Raw genomic sequence first — 17,299 nt, forward strand, 5'->3', positions numbered from 1 at the left:
TTTTAATATCATAATATAAGGGTGCCATTTGAAATTTCAAAAACCTAAAATACAATTAAGGTTGATTTTAAACTTCCTCTTTCAATGTCTAAATTGATGTGCTTTTCGTTTAATTTAATTTAAATAATTATTTGAAATGAAAGCCCTTTATAGCGAATCTATCGTGATTGAACAATTAATGTTATAAATCACTGTTTAAAACTACGTCCAGTTACTTCGAGTTGCTTGGCTTTTTCAGGGCCGATTCCGAGACGGTTCCATGCACTTAGGCTTATTTTACCCATTGTGCGTCCTACCTTGTATACGCGATGATTGTTAAAGTCTGACATGAGCCATCCTGCGTCAACCTCCTCAGAGGAAGGTCCCATCCTCAGACAACTGCTTGAGAAATCCCAGGATCCGGAGCCCTAAGCCCTTTCCATATCACCATCGGAAACCCTTACTACCCCAAAGACTTCACTCCAGATTACATTTAACTGTGTCATATGATAAATGAAATGAGGAGAAGGTGGAGAACATTGGTGGAATGTAAGAAGGAAATTAGATTGCCCCGAGGAAAGCTTTTTGCAAAATCTGCATTTTCTACCACAAATTCAATCACTACCTAGCAGAGGATCGAACCCAGACAGCCAGGAAGGAAGACTAGTACGCTAGCGCTGAGTCATAGACGCGGTTGGCCTCCCTCGTGTTGCCGTGACAAAGATGTGTTGTTTTCTATTCAGAATTTTTATCGTTTGTAATGCACTTGTTTATAAATAACTTAAATTGCAATATAATTTATCACAATCTGCATGAGTATGAGAGATTATGTGTAGACCATAGGAGATTTAGTATCGTACAGTACATAAGATTTGCTGATATGGCTTTGTTAGCAGAAGAAATGATGATACTAAGGGATATGCTACAGGAGCTAAATGACAGCTGTGAAAAGTATGGGATGAAGATAAATGCAAATAAGATAATAGGAAGAAGAATAAAAAGGTAAACTTGCGAATTCTAAATGAGGCAATAGAGCAAGTCGATAGCTTCAAATACTTGGGGTGTACTATAAGCAGTAACATGAGCTGCTGCCAGGAAGTCAAAAGGAGGATAGCAATGGCAAAGGAAGATTTTAATAGAAAAAGAAGCATCTTCTGCGGACCTCTGAGAACAGAACTAAGGAAGAGACTAGTGAAGTGGTTTGTATGGAGGTGGCATTATATGGGGCAAAAACGTGGACATTACGACGAAGTGAAGAGAAGCAAATAGAAGGATTTGAAATGTTGATTTGGAGAAGAATGGAACGTGTGAAGTGGACAGAGTAAGAAATGAAGTTGTGTTGGAAAGAGTGGATGAAGGAAAAAATTATGCTGATACTGATCAGGAAGAGGAAAAGAAATTGTTTGGGTCACTGACTGGGAAAAAACTGCCTACTCAAGGTTGCACTGGAAGGAATGGTGAACGGGAGAAGAGTTCAGGGCAGAAGAAGATATCAGATAATAGACGATATTAATATATGGGTCATATGAGGAGACAAAGGCGAAGACAGAAAATAGGAAAGATTGGAGAAAACTGGATTTGCAGTGAAAGACCTGCCCTTGGGCAGAACACTAAATGAAATGAATTATTTTTTCATAACAGAATGGTCTCGTGACTGCTACGACAGACAGCCATCATGAAACTTTATGCCACGCCCATTTGTTTATATGTTTTTTCACTCCAAACCTGAACAAGGATTAGTACATAGAAAGTTTTGAGAATTCAAATGTAACAGTTATTTAGCATTTATGACAGAAACTGAAATTATTTCTTTATTCTCTTCCTTCACCATCGGCATATAAGTTGATAATAAAGAAAACTCTTAGAACTAATTTATTACAATACAGTGTAATAAATGCTCTAAACGAAAATCTACTTTTTAAAATTATACCTTTGCACACTTGTATTTAGCCCTTGCTGTAGGTTTAAAGTAGCACCCTGAACGTCAATCGACATGAGGTTTACAAATAAAAAAAATATTCTCAATAGCCAGAAAATATTGAAATGCATGATTAGTATACCCTGCTTTAAATTTGTTCACTCCTTTGATCACAAATATTGTATAGTGATTTAAACATTCAAAATGGTGATGCACGTTTTGTAGAAGCTGGGATTTTCCTAAATCTAAACAGTTAGAAATACTTTACAGCTGAAAAGAATCAGTGATGCTTTTACCCTTGGAGTCTGCAATTGAGATGATACGATGCTCCATATACTTCAGTAAGGAATCCAAGGTCGCTTATCGAATCTTCATTTTCTAGTTACGGAATAGGGATTTTCTAAAATAAATAGGTAGACAAGAAATAGAAACAAATAAAAAAATAAATATTAAGTAAAACGTGTTATTAAATAATTAATTATACACCTAGTAACATTTTATACTACATAATAAACATCTCATATTTTCTCTCAATTTTATTACAAAAAATCACTTCGCATTTGAACCTACATTTACGTGAAAAGCTTCTTTCGGACAGAGCAGCGCCATAGCCCAATTATACTACAGACACTTTCCGAGACCGAGATTGTGTTGTTGACATTAGTACACAAGCAAACACCAGTAGCTACTCCGCGCGCTGCGTGAAGGTAGGTTCACGTCATATCTCAAAGTCGTAAATCAAACGTGGGCCTTACTGCCCTAGAGTATCGAAGACTACATGTGAGAATCAGCACTCCAATTTCAGAAGGCTTTAATTTGTAAAATGCCGAAATTTGTTTAGATGGAAAATGGAATGGAATGCAATTTAATTTCGGGAGGGGGCACTACGACCCAGCACTGCAACCTTTCACGATCTGTTGCGCTAACCCTCAAGCATTGCCAAACCCACAGCTAAAGCTCGTTGCGTACCCGGGTTTCGAACAGGCAATTTCGAATGGGGGAAATATGGGTCCGTGGTCCATTTCATTTAGGGCGGATCTCGAGACATATTAAACATAGAGAATGGAGTGAGACGTACCACGTTGGAAACCAGAAGGTTCGAAATTTATCTTACAGGTCTGTTCCCATGGTACTCTGTTGCCACTCGTGGTTGTTGATTAGAGCTGAAGATAAAACTACAAAAACTATTGCTGATTATAGATTATTGCAGGTAGTAACACAAACTAACATTAATGAATATTATGGTTGTATATTATAAACCTATTCTTTGAACATTTAAAGCAGGATAGAGGATAATAAAAGCCCAAGTTTGGATTTACGTTATTTATGTATGGTTTTGATGCTATGACAATGCTATGTATAAGGTTATTCAAAAGTAAGTTACATTTTGACGTTGCCATAATCTTTTTAAGAATTGAAATATACACAAAACAAGAACACACTTTTATTCATGAAGGCATGGGGTATATTGGATTGAGTTTAAATGTTGAATATGTCCGCCATTTTGTTCTTCAAGCAACAATCTTTCTTCTATGTTGTGAACAGAATTGACTCATAGATCTGGTGGAATATCTTCAATTTTTTGCGAAATTGCATATTTTAGTTCGTCGGTAGTCGTAGGATTAGTTAAAAAAACTCGGTCTTTTAAATAACTCCACAGCCAAAAATCTGCTGGATTGATATCAGGAGAATGCGCTGGCCAGGTGTTAGGAAAATGTTATACTCATATGACACAAAGAAATCTTTTTTCGTATTCTCTAACCCTAGGGTGACCAGATTCACATCGATAGAAAAGAGGACACAAAGCTTCAAAAAGGACATTTTTCAAAAAAAGAGGACAGAAAATATGTACATAGATTTAGGCTTAGGCTTATGTTATATTATAAATTACGTCAATATCTATTTTCTTAGAAAATATTTACAGTACAGATTTCGGCTTATATCATACTTAAAAGTAACGTTAATATTACAAAATAATTATGATAAAACTTAATAATATTGATTTTAGAATTAGATACATATGAAAGTCAAGGGAACTATAATTATTAAAGAGGACAGAAAATATATATTTAGATTTAGGCTTAGACGTATATTATACTTAAAATGACGTCAATATATATTTTATTACAGCATACTTATGATAAAACTTAATAACATAAAATGATTTTATAGTTAACTACATAGTGAAATCAGGATAGAATCAGTGAAATGTGTCGTAGTTCCAGTGCAGTGAGTGAGTTGACAGCGAAATGAGTGTAATGTTGAAAGGTACTTGTGCAGATATGAACATATACTCGTGGGTTTTTGTTCGATCTTAGTTTTAAGATACAAATTAGAATATTTCAAATGTTATTTTAAGTGATCGTTTCATTTAATTTAGTATATTCCCTGTTGTTGTTATTATTATTATTATTATTAGTAGTAGTAGTAGTAGTAGTATTAATTATTAGTATTATCATTAATTGTATTTTTAATTAATAAGTTTATTATTGTCATTATTGAGTGCAATTAGTTACCACTGCCACCGGGTATATACCCATTGCAGTGTGAATAAATACATACATACATACATACATACATACATACATACATACATATGAAAGCCAAAGGAACTATAATTATTATCAAAATACATAAAAAAAAGACCGCACAAAATGTTAATTTAATATTACTTTGTAAGAAAAGAGAGTTATGGTCGTTGGCAGAGAGTATATTCCGTCGATGCTGCTGCCACCTACAGGCAAATTACTTGAAAAAGGCGTCAAATCAGGTAATTTCAAAATATCAGGCATACATATACAAGTTACGAAAAGGAGGACTTTTTTATTTTTTTTATCCTCCCGGACGAAGGCCTAAAATGGAGGACATGTCCTGACAAAAGAGGACGTCTGGTCACCCTATCTATCCCACATGATACTATATTCCTTACTTTCCTAATTCTTAGTCCTTACTGACATGTAACCTGAATAATTGAATGAATGAATGAATGAATGAATGAATGAATGAATGAATGAATGAATGAATAAATGAATATAGGGATATCATTTAACATTAACTAATATCGAAATTAGCGTGTTTTTTTATTTTTAAATGAAATTTAATTTATCTAAATTCAAACTAGGAGTTTTTGAAATGAAAGCCCGATATCAGTACAGTGTACCGAGGTCGCAACCAAGGCCTTATTGTATTTGTTTGTTGGGTATTGTGCTAAAATTCGGGATGACGGGTCATATGTCTTGGCCTTTTCGTAAATAAGATGTCACAAGTCAACAAGCTCCCTAGCTAACATGAAATGGATGTTGGTATAAACGTAACGACCGTTCTACTTAATTAAATTTGATCATAATGTATTTCCGAGAAGTCAGCATCGTTTACAACTTGTGTCAGAGTTCATATTTCAGAAACAATACGAGGTTAAAAGTACAATAAAGAACTGAACCATCACATAAAAAACTAAGAAAGGAATTGGACTACTCCACTCATATCTCTTGACGTTCTTCTTATATAGTAGACCAAAATTTATCTTCATCTATGTCTTTCTTCCATCCCCCCCTTCCATCTCTCTTTAATAAACGTCAGACGACTTTGAAAGGAGTGGGGGGAGAGGAGGAGAACCCGAAGCACGTGCTGGGGTCATGTCTATGTGGCAACATGGTCGTTCTTTTCTAGATCCCGACTACGACGACGGCGGTGGTGGTGGCGACGGGAAGGCCAGCACTACTATCCAGTCTCGAGTTAAGTGACGGACGGTCTTCGTCGCTCGCTAACCCATTTACAGTGTGGGCGTGTACCTCCAACAACACAAATCGCTCGGAGCGGTTCACAGAGGGAGGCTGCTTTGATTTGTGTGCCATAGTATTGGCAACACTCAGTGTTAATAGTGGGCTCAAGTTTTCGGGTTTGTTCGTGTTGTTGTAAAAGACAGTTGTCGGCAACATTTACATACGCATTTGTGGGTTTCAATTATTCGTAAGGAATATAAAAGATACATCTGGAATAAATCCAAAAAACAATTGATATAGTTCTTGCGTAGTATAGAGAAATGGCAATAAGGCGCACCGAAGTTGAAATTGTCTTTAAGTGTTAATTTTCAGAACCGGAGTAGCTCACATAAAAGAGTTTTTAATGGGCTTGTAAATTTATAGTGCGTTTTGGATAATGTAGGTCTTGCGGTGATTATAAACGTGTGATTATAGTGAAATAAATGTTATTTGCATAGCTAAAGAAACTTACATCGAAGTTCAAATGTAGTGCAACATTCTACACAAAGAGTGCGCTAGAAACACGTACACACATGTATATTTATTTGCATACGCACGTGGATACAAATATTAATATAATTTTAGATGAACACACAAACATGCATTAATATATTATTTAGATAAAAGAAACATTCATAAACACGTACATGCATTCATACACACGCACATAGTGCATATAGTTATATGTATGTAAAGGTACACATAGAAATGTATAGGCCTAAATACATGTAAGCATATATTTATGCGAAAGTTACATACATACATACATACATACATACATACATACATACATACATACATACATACATACATACATATGCACTTAAATAAATACACATACACTTATACATGTATAAAAAATGTATTTGCTAACAGTGTTTTTCCGTAGTGTATGCAACAAATAAATTAACTAATGAATGATTGCTTAATTAGTTAAATCTTGTAAAATAATGTTGCTTTCACTTGAGTTATTAACCTTTTAATCAATTAATCAACGTTTAAAAATGGGTACACATGTCGAATTTTATTTCTTGAGTCGAATGAAATTATAAAAGAATTCTTGGCGTTTAGTTCAACAGTTCAACTATTGTTATTAGAATAAAATAATATTATTCTTGTAATTACAAGAGAAGTACTGGTAGAAGTACAAACGTGAAGTACCATTTTTTCCTTGAGAAATAATTATTTACAGATTTAGATTTATAGAGAAATTCGTTTCAGAATTATGAGTTCTATTTATAGTAATAATTGCATTATAATCGAATCAGTTAATAGCTTGTCAAAATGCAGACTTTCGAACCATTAGACTACGTTAACATAGAGATCTAAGTTATTTAAATTTAACTAATATAGTTTCGTAGCAAGACAGTTGGTGCTCGTATGCGTTGCTCGCACCCGGTCAATGAATGAGCGTGTGTGGTGACAACGAATTGTCGAAGTTGGACAGGAGATGTCTCACTATTCCATGGTCAATCGTCTGGAATCAATGTGACGTCACTTGTGATCAGGTGAGTCTATCATCAGGTCCGAACACGAGATACTCCAATAATGTTTATGTCACTCTCTTTTATTACTACCCCAGGTTATGTTAAATACGAAATGTGTAAAGTCCTATCTCCGTTAGCTCACGTATTCTTCATAATAGACTACCAGCTTCGATTCTCAAGACGTCCTGTGAAATGTTTTACCGAAGTTGTTATGAGACAGATATTATTCGAGTTCTTTGGTTTACGCTCTCATTTTTAAAGCCATTTCTATAGTTTTCTCATTGTCACCTTAATAAGTCAATACTCTGTAGTTGAAAATTTAAATGAATGTCAATTTTTATGCTTGAAGAGTGCTAAAGTTTTCAGAAATGTATCGCACATATATTTATTTATGGAATAACTCAACCTGAAACCAGATGAACAAACGCAGGGGTTAAGTGACATAGAATACCACACTAACCGTCAACTAACTTCATGCCCTAGGCATGAGCTGACGTTCTGTAATCATATGAACAGCAGCAAAATGTAATAACTCAGGTATGGTTTCATTGTCGTTATTATTCATGTGTAAACATTATTTCCCAGTATACATAGCCAGGTATATTAATATTGTGAGAGTATAAGAGGTTCATATTGGTAACACGTAAATTATGGAGTTTATATCGTGAATACTATTTACGATTTTTTTGCGTTTGTATATTACGGTCAGCAAATAACCAGAGAATGCATTTATAGTCGTAGTTAATGAAACTGTGAAACAATTATTATTAGTGTTTAGATAAGCTTCTGTAAATATAATTATTTCATTTTACAAAATCCTGCACATACGAGTTTGATGGTTATATTAATACATTTCTTCGTGTACCACACTGCGTACATGTCAATAAATTTATGCTAATGTTGAGTCTATATGAAGACTACAGGGGGGGGGGGAACCTGATAAGTCACGTTTTACTGTTTTTACAGGAGAGCAGTTAAAAGTTTCAAGACCCATTATAGTCTATTGTCTTTGGTTTATCATTCTTCAAATTTATTTGGATTAATGAGGTTATTATTATTATTATTATTATTATTATTATTATTATTATTATTATTATTATTATCATTATCATTATTATTATTATTATCATTATTATTATTATTATCATCACTATTTCATACCAATGTTTATTACTAATATTTCTGATCCAACTTTCATTATTTACTTTCATGTTGTTTTATGGTCTAGATATTAATGTAATAACTATGTAACCAATTGCATTCAATTAGAATTAGAGTCTGGCTGGGCGGAAGAGAAGGTTTACTGGCTTTATCTCTGCCAGATTAAATAAATAAATTATTATTAATTATTAATATTATTATTATTCTGTATACTTAAACTACACAAATCTACACTGCCTCAGCTATTGCATTATATCTAAAACAGAAAATCGATAATTTTGGACTTATCACATTTTCCCCTCAACTCTTCATATGAATTTGTTCAATCAGCTGATCTCAGTGAAACCATTCATTCATATTTAATGTACTTATTTATCAGCTCGTTTATTGATTACTTAATCAGATTATACATTTATTTACTTCTGAATTCTGTTTCATTCACTCCATACATTTTTCATGTAGACCTATTTATTCAACAGCCCGTTTCTTTATTAATCACTTAATCACATCTATTTACTAATGAATTCATCCTTTTTAGTCTTTATTTCGTCATTTTTACCTGTCGTTCATTAATGTTTAATCTATTTCGTTATTAATCTATTCATCCATTCCATTATTTGCTAATCCAGTAATTAATATTTTTATTATTTTCGCTTACTCATTGATATATTCCTCTGTCAAAATTCATCCCATTTTATCACTTCTTCTATTCGATAATGTATGCCTTCGTCCACATTTCCATTCATTCTTCTTTTTCAATCAACCGCTGGCCCAGTCACTTATCCAAACATTCATTCCAACACGCGATCATTATTCACAACGAAATCGGTTGCAAGTCACGCCTACTGCAATGAAATGCATACAAAAGAGAGCTTGGAAATTCCAGGGTTTCAGTCTTAACCCAAAAGTAGTGTCTGTTACATAAAATAAAATCATTCTCGTCCTACTAATGTAACAGACTCGGTGCTAGTCTAATGAACATTATATTGATTTCTCTATGTCCGAGAACAAGACTTCAAATCTTAGCTGTTCCAAGTTGGTAATATTGGAGGATACATGCATTTCTGGCCAAGTTTTCTTGAGACACTATCGTCTTTCTGCTAAAATGTCACAAATTCTCAATATTCTCGTTATGGTATACAAATGAATAAGTGTCTTATTTTATCAGCTAGTGCAACAGTGATATTCTGCGACACGTGTAGCGATCATATCTGGTGCACTGATTGGCTACACTATCATTTTAATTGTAGTAGAAGAGACGAACGATGAATTTAAATTGAAGGGTTCAGAACCATAGTGGGCCAAGCGCCATTTACTAAAACCGTAGAAAACAAGGGTTAAAATGAAGTTATTACTATAATTCAATGGAAACATATAGCAAGTAATATAAAGTATACACATTAAAACTAAATGATACGTCAATTTTCATTAAACTATGGTATTAACTTAACTTTAACCCTTGCTTTCTCCGTTTTTATAAATGGCGCTTGGCCCATTATGGCTCTGAACCCTTCAATTGTGAAAGAAGTTCTTTTCCTGTTTTGAAGTATTGGCGGCTGGATTTGTAGAGCAATTGCCATCTGGAAGGTCCCAGATGTAATTCCGGGTGGTACTGGATTTTTCTCTTTACGAGACTTCAGAATGGCGCCAGGGTGCACTCAGCTGCCTTCAAATTGAGTAGCGGCTCTTTATCGAAGATAGAGGTGGCCGAAGCGTAGTGCTGACAACTATCTCTTTGCAGTGTCGAGATTATGAAAGCATGAAGTTATATCGTCATGTCTTCAATAAGTCTTCTTGGCATTTAAAGCGATTACTTTTACCAAACCTTGTTTTTTAAGGATTATTTTGATATGTAATTTCGTTTCCGCAAGTAAAACTCTATCATTATAGTAGGTATGTCTTTTTCGTAAATAGGAAATATATATAAAAGACGAAAGTAAGAATATGAATTCAGTTGGAATTAAGAAAAATAGACAGTGATAAGACTTTTCTATCTTCATCATATTTTACCTCCTCATTTTCCTACCGACTTACAATCCAATGCATTGCAGGGAAGGATATATTCTTTTGACATCCGTTGCTGGCCTCTCAGGGTGTGGTCAGCACGGCAAGAGGCCACATCTGAAACAATACAGCACGGTACCTGACAATTAATAAAGGCCCAGTCCCATGGATGGAAGTTGAATTTTCTTCCATCGCTAACGCCGGGAATCGAACCACGTACGGCTTAAATGGGAAGCGTGTACCCTATCGACAGAGTCAAGGGGCCAAGACATTTGAGTAAATACAGTGGACTCTCCTAAGTTCGACAGAATAGAATTGAAAGTTCAGTCCAATAAGGGTAGTGGGTGTGGCAGGTGAAATGAATACAAATTCTTATTGGTTATCCATCAACGAATACAGTACTGTACTTGCATTTCCTGCCAGCACCCAGACTTGTGTATGCGCTTCTAGTACCACAGTGGGTTTCTCATAAACGGCACAATTCTCAAATAGAAAAAGAAGAGTCCATTAATTTAAAATCAGTGATCAGTTGGATCTCCTAATCAATAAAATGTTCTGTTTTCCTTTAACAAAAGTATCACTACAAGATACAGAACCAATTTCCATTCAAATGGCAAACCCATTTCTTAGTGCCCGTATAGGAGCTCGTCTAATTCTCCTACGTAAGCAGTCGAACTCTAGGATGTCGAACTTGATTGCTGTCGAACTTAAGAGCTTTCACTGTACTATTCTTAAGTTTTTTTTCTTAATGTAGTGTTGATTTTTCAATACTATTAGCTGAATGTTCGGTAGGCCCATATTTGGGGCTTAATACTAGACGTATACACGGTCGGACCCTTGCGATGTGAGTTTTACATTACTTCAAATCTCCACAGATGTTAACAGAGTATTTCACACTCGTAGTGAACATTTATGACTTGAAAGCGAATCTGAATCATGACCATTTCATATAACTAGGGCTAGGATTTTGATGACCCATAAAACATGAAAAAAGTGCCCTAAAACAATGCATTTATGACCTAAAAATCTTTCAAAAATGCCCTTAAAATGCCCTAAAAATTGATCTTACATAATTGGCCTAATAGGAAAAGAGGTTTTGTACTACTTAATATTCAGACTAGTAATTAAATTAAATTTTACATAATTTTTTCTAAGTAGTAAACATTAATTATTTATTTTACCTGATGTAGTTTCCATGTATGATCGTTCACCTCTGCTTCGGCATGTGGACGTGAGGTCTGCAAACAGCTGGTCGGTCTTGGCCCTTCATGAGCTGTAGCGCCATGAATTTCTTTACTTTTAGTTTCCATGTAGTCTACCACAAGACCACTCTTATCCTCAATTACCAAGTATCGAGGAGTCTATATTGAAGGGGTGGTTGGACTGATCCATTACATGGGGTGTACTACGTTAAAATGGCAATATTTGTGTAGAAAAACGGTTAAAATATTATACAAAATAATGGGTATTAATGAACAAAATATGTAAAGAAAATATCAAAGGAAATGAACATTATTTTACATTAATAATGGAGATTTATGGCCAAAATGAAATGAAAATGCCTAAAAAATGACTGAATGAAACAAAAAATGCTTTTATGAGTTGAAACAGGCAAAAAATGCAAAAAAATGCCCTAACAAATATGTCTTAAAACACTCAGTTTATCACATAACATATAAATACTAAAGCAGCTGTGTTTCTGGCTTTCTAGAAAAAAGATGCAATTTCATCAAAATCCTAGCCCTACACATAACTATTAAAGCAGCGAATTTTAGCGACTTAAAACCTGCGAAGGGCCTATCTGACTATAAATTAAACATGAAATACAAGTATAAAGACGGCAGTTATAGTGGATATAAATCAAGAGAAGAAACAAAACAAAAAAAAATCAGTGCAATAAAATTCAATGCAGATTAAGAACGAAATAAAAACAAACAACTCCAATATAAAATTGTGATCTGACTACACAATAAGAAAGAAATAGGAAAGGAAAATAAAAATTGTTTCCATGTTTCAGGATGCTGAATGTAGAATAACGTTTGGAAGGAAATTTTGTGTTTTGACATAACGTTGCTAATTGTTAAATGAGAATTTAGTGCTTGAGGAAGTCCCTAACAAGGAGTCGTTCGGCTCCTTAAGACGGGCGGGCGGGCGTCTCTGCCTGCGACCGACCGGTTCGATCGCGTGCGGGGGAGCAGGCTCGGTCGGGTCGCAGCTGACCTTTCGGGCGACTTCCGGAGGGGAGTCTGCTGCTGTTTGTTTTCACAGCGCGATACCCGACTCCCCGACACCTCCATCCAGCTCACATTGGTCGGAAGTGTCACTACCTTGGGGCTGCGCAGATGTGCAGGCAGCTCGACTGGATATTATTATTGCTCTGCAATCAGAGTCTCCCTCAGAGGGCTGCAACTCGCGAAACGAGCGGAAGAACGAACCTCATCCGGTACCAAACTTGCAACGATTGGTGTTACATCTTTGGAGGGTTCGTGATATTATATATGACGTACCATGTATTCTGTATGCACATTTTAATTACCGGTATGTTTTTCTTTAGAGCATAACTACATATTTGATTTATATAATAATAATAATAATAATAATAATAATAATAATAATAATAATAATAATAATAATAATAAATAACCATCATCATCGTCGTTATCCTTGCAGGTATTAGGCCATCTTTTCAGGGGTAGTTCCAGAGACGTCTTCCATGTGGTATATAGCGGAGAATTTGTCTTGGGAGTCTGGAACGGTCCATCCTATTGACATGGTTAAGCCATTTTTGTCTATAGTGGTTGAGATGTTCATAAATAGGTGTAATTTTCAATTCTTTTGTAATTAGTTCATTCCTTTTGTGGTCAAGCAAGCTGTAGCCGGCAGTCCTCCTTAGAAATCTCATTTCCGCAGTTGTTAGTCGTTGAACATTTGAGTTTCGGTCAGTCCAGGCCTCACTACCATACATGACAGGTCTTGCTAGAACTTTATATGCTTTTAACCTGGTATGTTTTTGGGTTTTCGTGGTTATGAAAACCTGGTTGATGATTCTTAAGGCTCCATTAAAATGTTGAATATTTTCAGATATATAATAATAATAATAATAATAATAATAATTATTATTATTATTATTATTATTATTATTATTATTATTATTATTATTATTATTATTATTATTATTATTATTATTCATGTCACAGCGCGCATGAAGGACCAAGACCGACCGCCAACTACTGACCTTACGTTTACATGCCTCGACAGAGGTGAAAGATCATCCACGCAGTATGGGGGTATAGTCCTGGTCAGCTTACTTAATACCCTTAGGGTGAAACCTAACCATTTTCCCCCCATTACTGCATAAGCTAGTGGATTATGGTGATTTTGTAGTTTGCAGGTTGAATTTTCTTTTGCCAACTTCGTTTCGAATTTCGGTACTGAGAAATACAACTGGTAATGATTTTGTAACTGTTATGCTGGTATCAGTGACACAAGTTGCCAGTAGTTTAAATTCTGAAAATTCAAATTGTTCTAGATTTCTGAGCCCATTACTGGAATGAAATTTGAACGCACTAATAATTAATTAATAGCAGTATTAATATTAATACATAATAGTTATTGTATGTGTTGCTTTGTGTTGTGGTTACAATTTCAATATAGAGTCAGGTAGGTTAACTGTAAATAAATATAACTTATTTCGTGTGATACATGCCCTTGGGTAATCGATAGAAATACCATTTCACATTTTAATTAATTTCTTTCGTGTTTGGACTTGTATTACAATAATGGAGTAAATATTCTAAAGCATACATTTCAAAGTGGCATTCGTTTTCGGAATTCGTACTAATCATTTCACGTGATCAAACAAAATGCATTGTTAGGTTAGGTCTTGTGAATCGTAAACTGTTTAAGCAAAGTAATCAATTTCATGTTGTCAGACAGAATACATTTTAATATTAGATCATACACTAATCTACTAACTACTAACATAATGTGCGGAAGGTCCAGAAGAAAAATATAGGCCTACTCTTTCAAAATGTATTGAATCTTTTAGAAAACACCTCCCCAAAATAAAGATGAGATGTGGTAAATAAGCAGGACATCGCTATTGTTAATACTATATTATTATTATTATTATTATTATTATTATTATTATTATTATTATTATTATTATTATTATTATTTTGTGATTTTATCCTCTTTTGGTGATATCTAGTATTAGTTGGCAACACTAAAGAAACGGCCAAACTAGTCTTTTAGGAATTACTCTTACGTGATCCTCACTATAACTTATGGTCATCCCCCCCATCCCCAGTCATTACAGCTGGCTTACGAAACGGGATTTCGCTACTCACTGTAGAACCCCAATTTCATAAATTTGCTACTTGGACATCTGTCCCATGATCTACATTCATCCATTCACTCATTCATTGTTTTCTGTCCAAGGGCATGTCTTTCACTGCAAACCCGGCCTTCGCCAATCTTTCCTATTTTCTGCCTTCCTCTTAGTCTCCGCATGTGATCCATATATCTTAATGTTGTCTATCATCTGATATTTTCTGCCCCGAACTCTTCTTCCGTTCACCATTCCTTCCAGTGCATCCTTCAGTAGGCGGTTTCTTCTCAGCCAGTGACCCAGCCAATTCATTTTTCTCTTCCTGATCAGTTTCAGGAACATTTCTTCACTCGCCCTTTCCAGCTTAACAAATAAATAAAACATAAATGTCAACACATACTTGAAATAAAATAAATTATGAGTGATTGCTTTACGAATCTGTACACATTACGATGAATGACTGTAAACATTTTAAGTGTTTCAAATGAAAAACGTCTCCTTCTTTCTGATAAAATACATGTTCTTCTTTCCTAGTGAAGTGCTGGCTACCAAATTCTTCTAGTAGGGTACTGATCTTCAAGCGCCCAACTTTGTTTTGTTTTCACATGTTCAGTGAACAGCAGACCTTGACTGTATAGTAGGATCGGGTGCGCTGATTTATACTTCACACATACCTACTAGAGAAGAACAAAACTAACTGCCGCTCTCTCTCGCTGTGTTCGTTGCATTTGTCTTTCTAGTCTCGTCTCGTAACTCTCGTGTGCATCGAGTCTTGCTCATCATTCTCGAAATAGCATTTCGTCGGCTTGGAAAGATTTCGTAACTTTGTATGACATACATCATTGAAATAAATAAAATTAGAGGTGCTAAATTGATACATAAAAACAAAACAAAAGAGTATCATAGTTATCAAAATGTTCTGGTTCTTTGATCAGATATTACCGATGGTTATATAAATAGAAAAAAAAATTCTCAAATAAATTTGCATTTCTAAGAAACATAAAATATAACGTCAAATAAAGCTTTAATATTTTTTACTTGAGATTGTACACTTGATCTCAAACCTATGAAAAAAAAATACTAACCTTTAAATAAGGGTCTAGCAATTAAATAAAGACTGGGGAACGGATTATTATGCACTGAAGGTAGAAATTATGTTTCAAATAGGCTAATTGATTGTTTATACATACTCGTATATAACAGTTGCCAAAATAAATTAAGGTTCAGTCTCGTATAAGCAGCTGTGGCGATTCAAGGTTGCTTGACGTTTGAGAGTTCACCACTGCCGACATCTTGAATGTTCGCTTACAAGCAGTGAACAACGTAGAAAATACTGTCGTGCGGGTTTTCGGCTTTTCGGGCGCTGTTATTCGTGCTTTCTCGATCGTTGTTTAACTCTCCTACACTGTTGCGGGTCACTTATAGGCTTTAGGTAACCAAACGCTGGACTCCAGTAATAAGCCAATACCAGAATTTTTAAGATTGTATACAAAATATGCACAACTAAAATTATCCCTTTGGAAAAACAATGTGTACTATATAACAAATTTTTAAAAAGTCGCATCATGTTGCTGGCTTCCCCCTCCCCGTCAGTTAGCTTGTCCTTAACCCACAATAATAATAATTTCTCCATTTCAAAGTAAACTGTATACTAGTGCCCTGACCATAGAATTCACAGACTGCGTTGTCACAAAAACGAATCGCTTTGTCAAGTACTGCCTCGACGTCCATTAAGTAGATTAGTCCGGACGTCGCATCGTCTGTGTTTGAGGACAGAGGCGCATCGCAATTAAAAGACGTTTCATTTTGCCGCATTCGTTGGAAACCCTCTCGTCCCACCCTCTCCGCCAACCAGCCACTGACCATCGATTGCCTGCGAACGCCAGAATTACATTAATAGCTGTCCACAGAGCCAACTGATAAGTTATAGAAATTAATTACCAGGCGCGGCGTGACTTCGTTTTAATTGTGGGGTTGGAAAGCAAGAAACAAAATCCTAAACTACAATGTTGGTTGGATGGGGTTCAACTGAACATGCAGAGAAAAGAACTATGCGGCGATGATGATGATGATGATGATGATGATGATGATGATGATGATGATGATGATGATGATGATGATGATGATGATGATAGGAACATTTGGTGACAGCAGATTGGTTTGGGTTGAAGGAGAACCATTGTATAATGAAATATTCCTAATAAAAATTATATTAAATACCGGCGAAGTAAATATTGGACTATTTTAATAAAACAAGCGCCAAATTAGCAGAAAGATCCATATATTCAGATTCTACACGTTCCTCTCCTCCCTTCCGCCGTCCAATTCAATATCTTCCATGGTAATATGTTCTCAGTCATTCGTTTTAAATATCCATACCAACTCATATATATTTTTAAGAATATTAGTGCATTTCTATTCTAAGGAAATATCATCCTTACTTACAAATTGGCTTTCAGAGAACCCAGAGGTTCATTGCCGCCCTCACATAGGCCCGCCATCGGTTCCTATCCTGAGAGAGATTAATCCAGTCCCTACCATCATATCCAATCTCCCTCAGATCCATTTTAATATTATTCCCCCACCTACGTCTCGATGTCACCAAAGGTCTTTTTCCCTCCGGCCTCCTAACTAACACTCTATATGCATTTCTGTACTT

The 17,299-nt window shown here is 35.1% G+C and overlaps 1 protein-coding gene across 6 annotated transcripts in view; it reads left to right on the forward strand.

The window, feature by feature from the left end:
* The window catches only part of LOC138706401 (tensin-3-like), an 812,914-nt gene that overhangs the window by 311,933 nt on the left and 483,682 nt on the right, over positions 1 to 17,299 (forward strand). The window contains exon 1 of one of the 6 annotated variants that reach the window (XM_069835658.1): positions 7,050 to 7,166. The exons of the other annotated variants lie outside the window; for them this stretch is intronic. Within the exon in view, the coding sequence (XP_069691759.1) occupies positions 7,065 to 7,166 (102 nt within the window). The 5' untranslated portion in view covers positions 7,050 to 7,064. Of the gene's footprint in view, positions 1 to 7,049; positions 7,167 to 17,299 lie in introns of those variants that run through there. 6 annotated transcript variants of the gene reach the window in all.

Source organism: Periplaneta americana, chromosome 9 (assembly GCF_040183065.1).
Source record: "Periplaneta americana isolate PAMFEO1 chromosome 9, P.americana_PAMFEO1_priV1, whole genome shotgun sequence".
In the NCBI taxonomy this organism is placed as follows: domain Eukaryota; kingdom Metazoa; phylum Arthropoda; class Insecta; order Blattodea; family Blattidae; genus Periplaneta; species Periplaneta americana.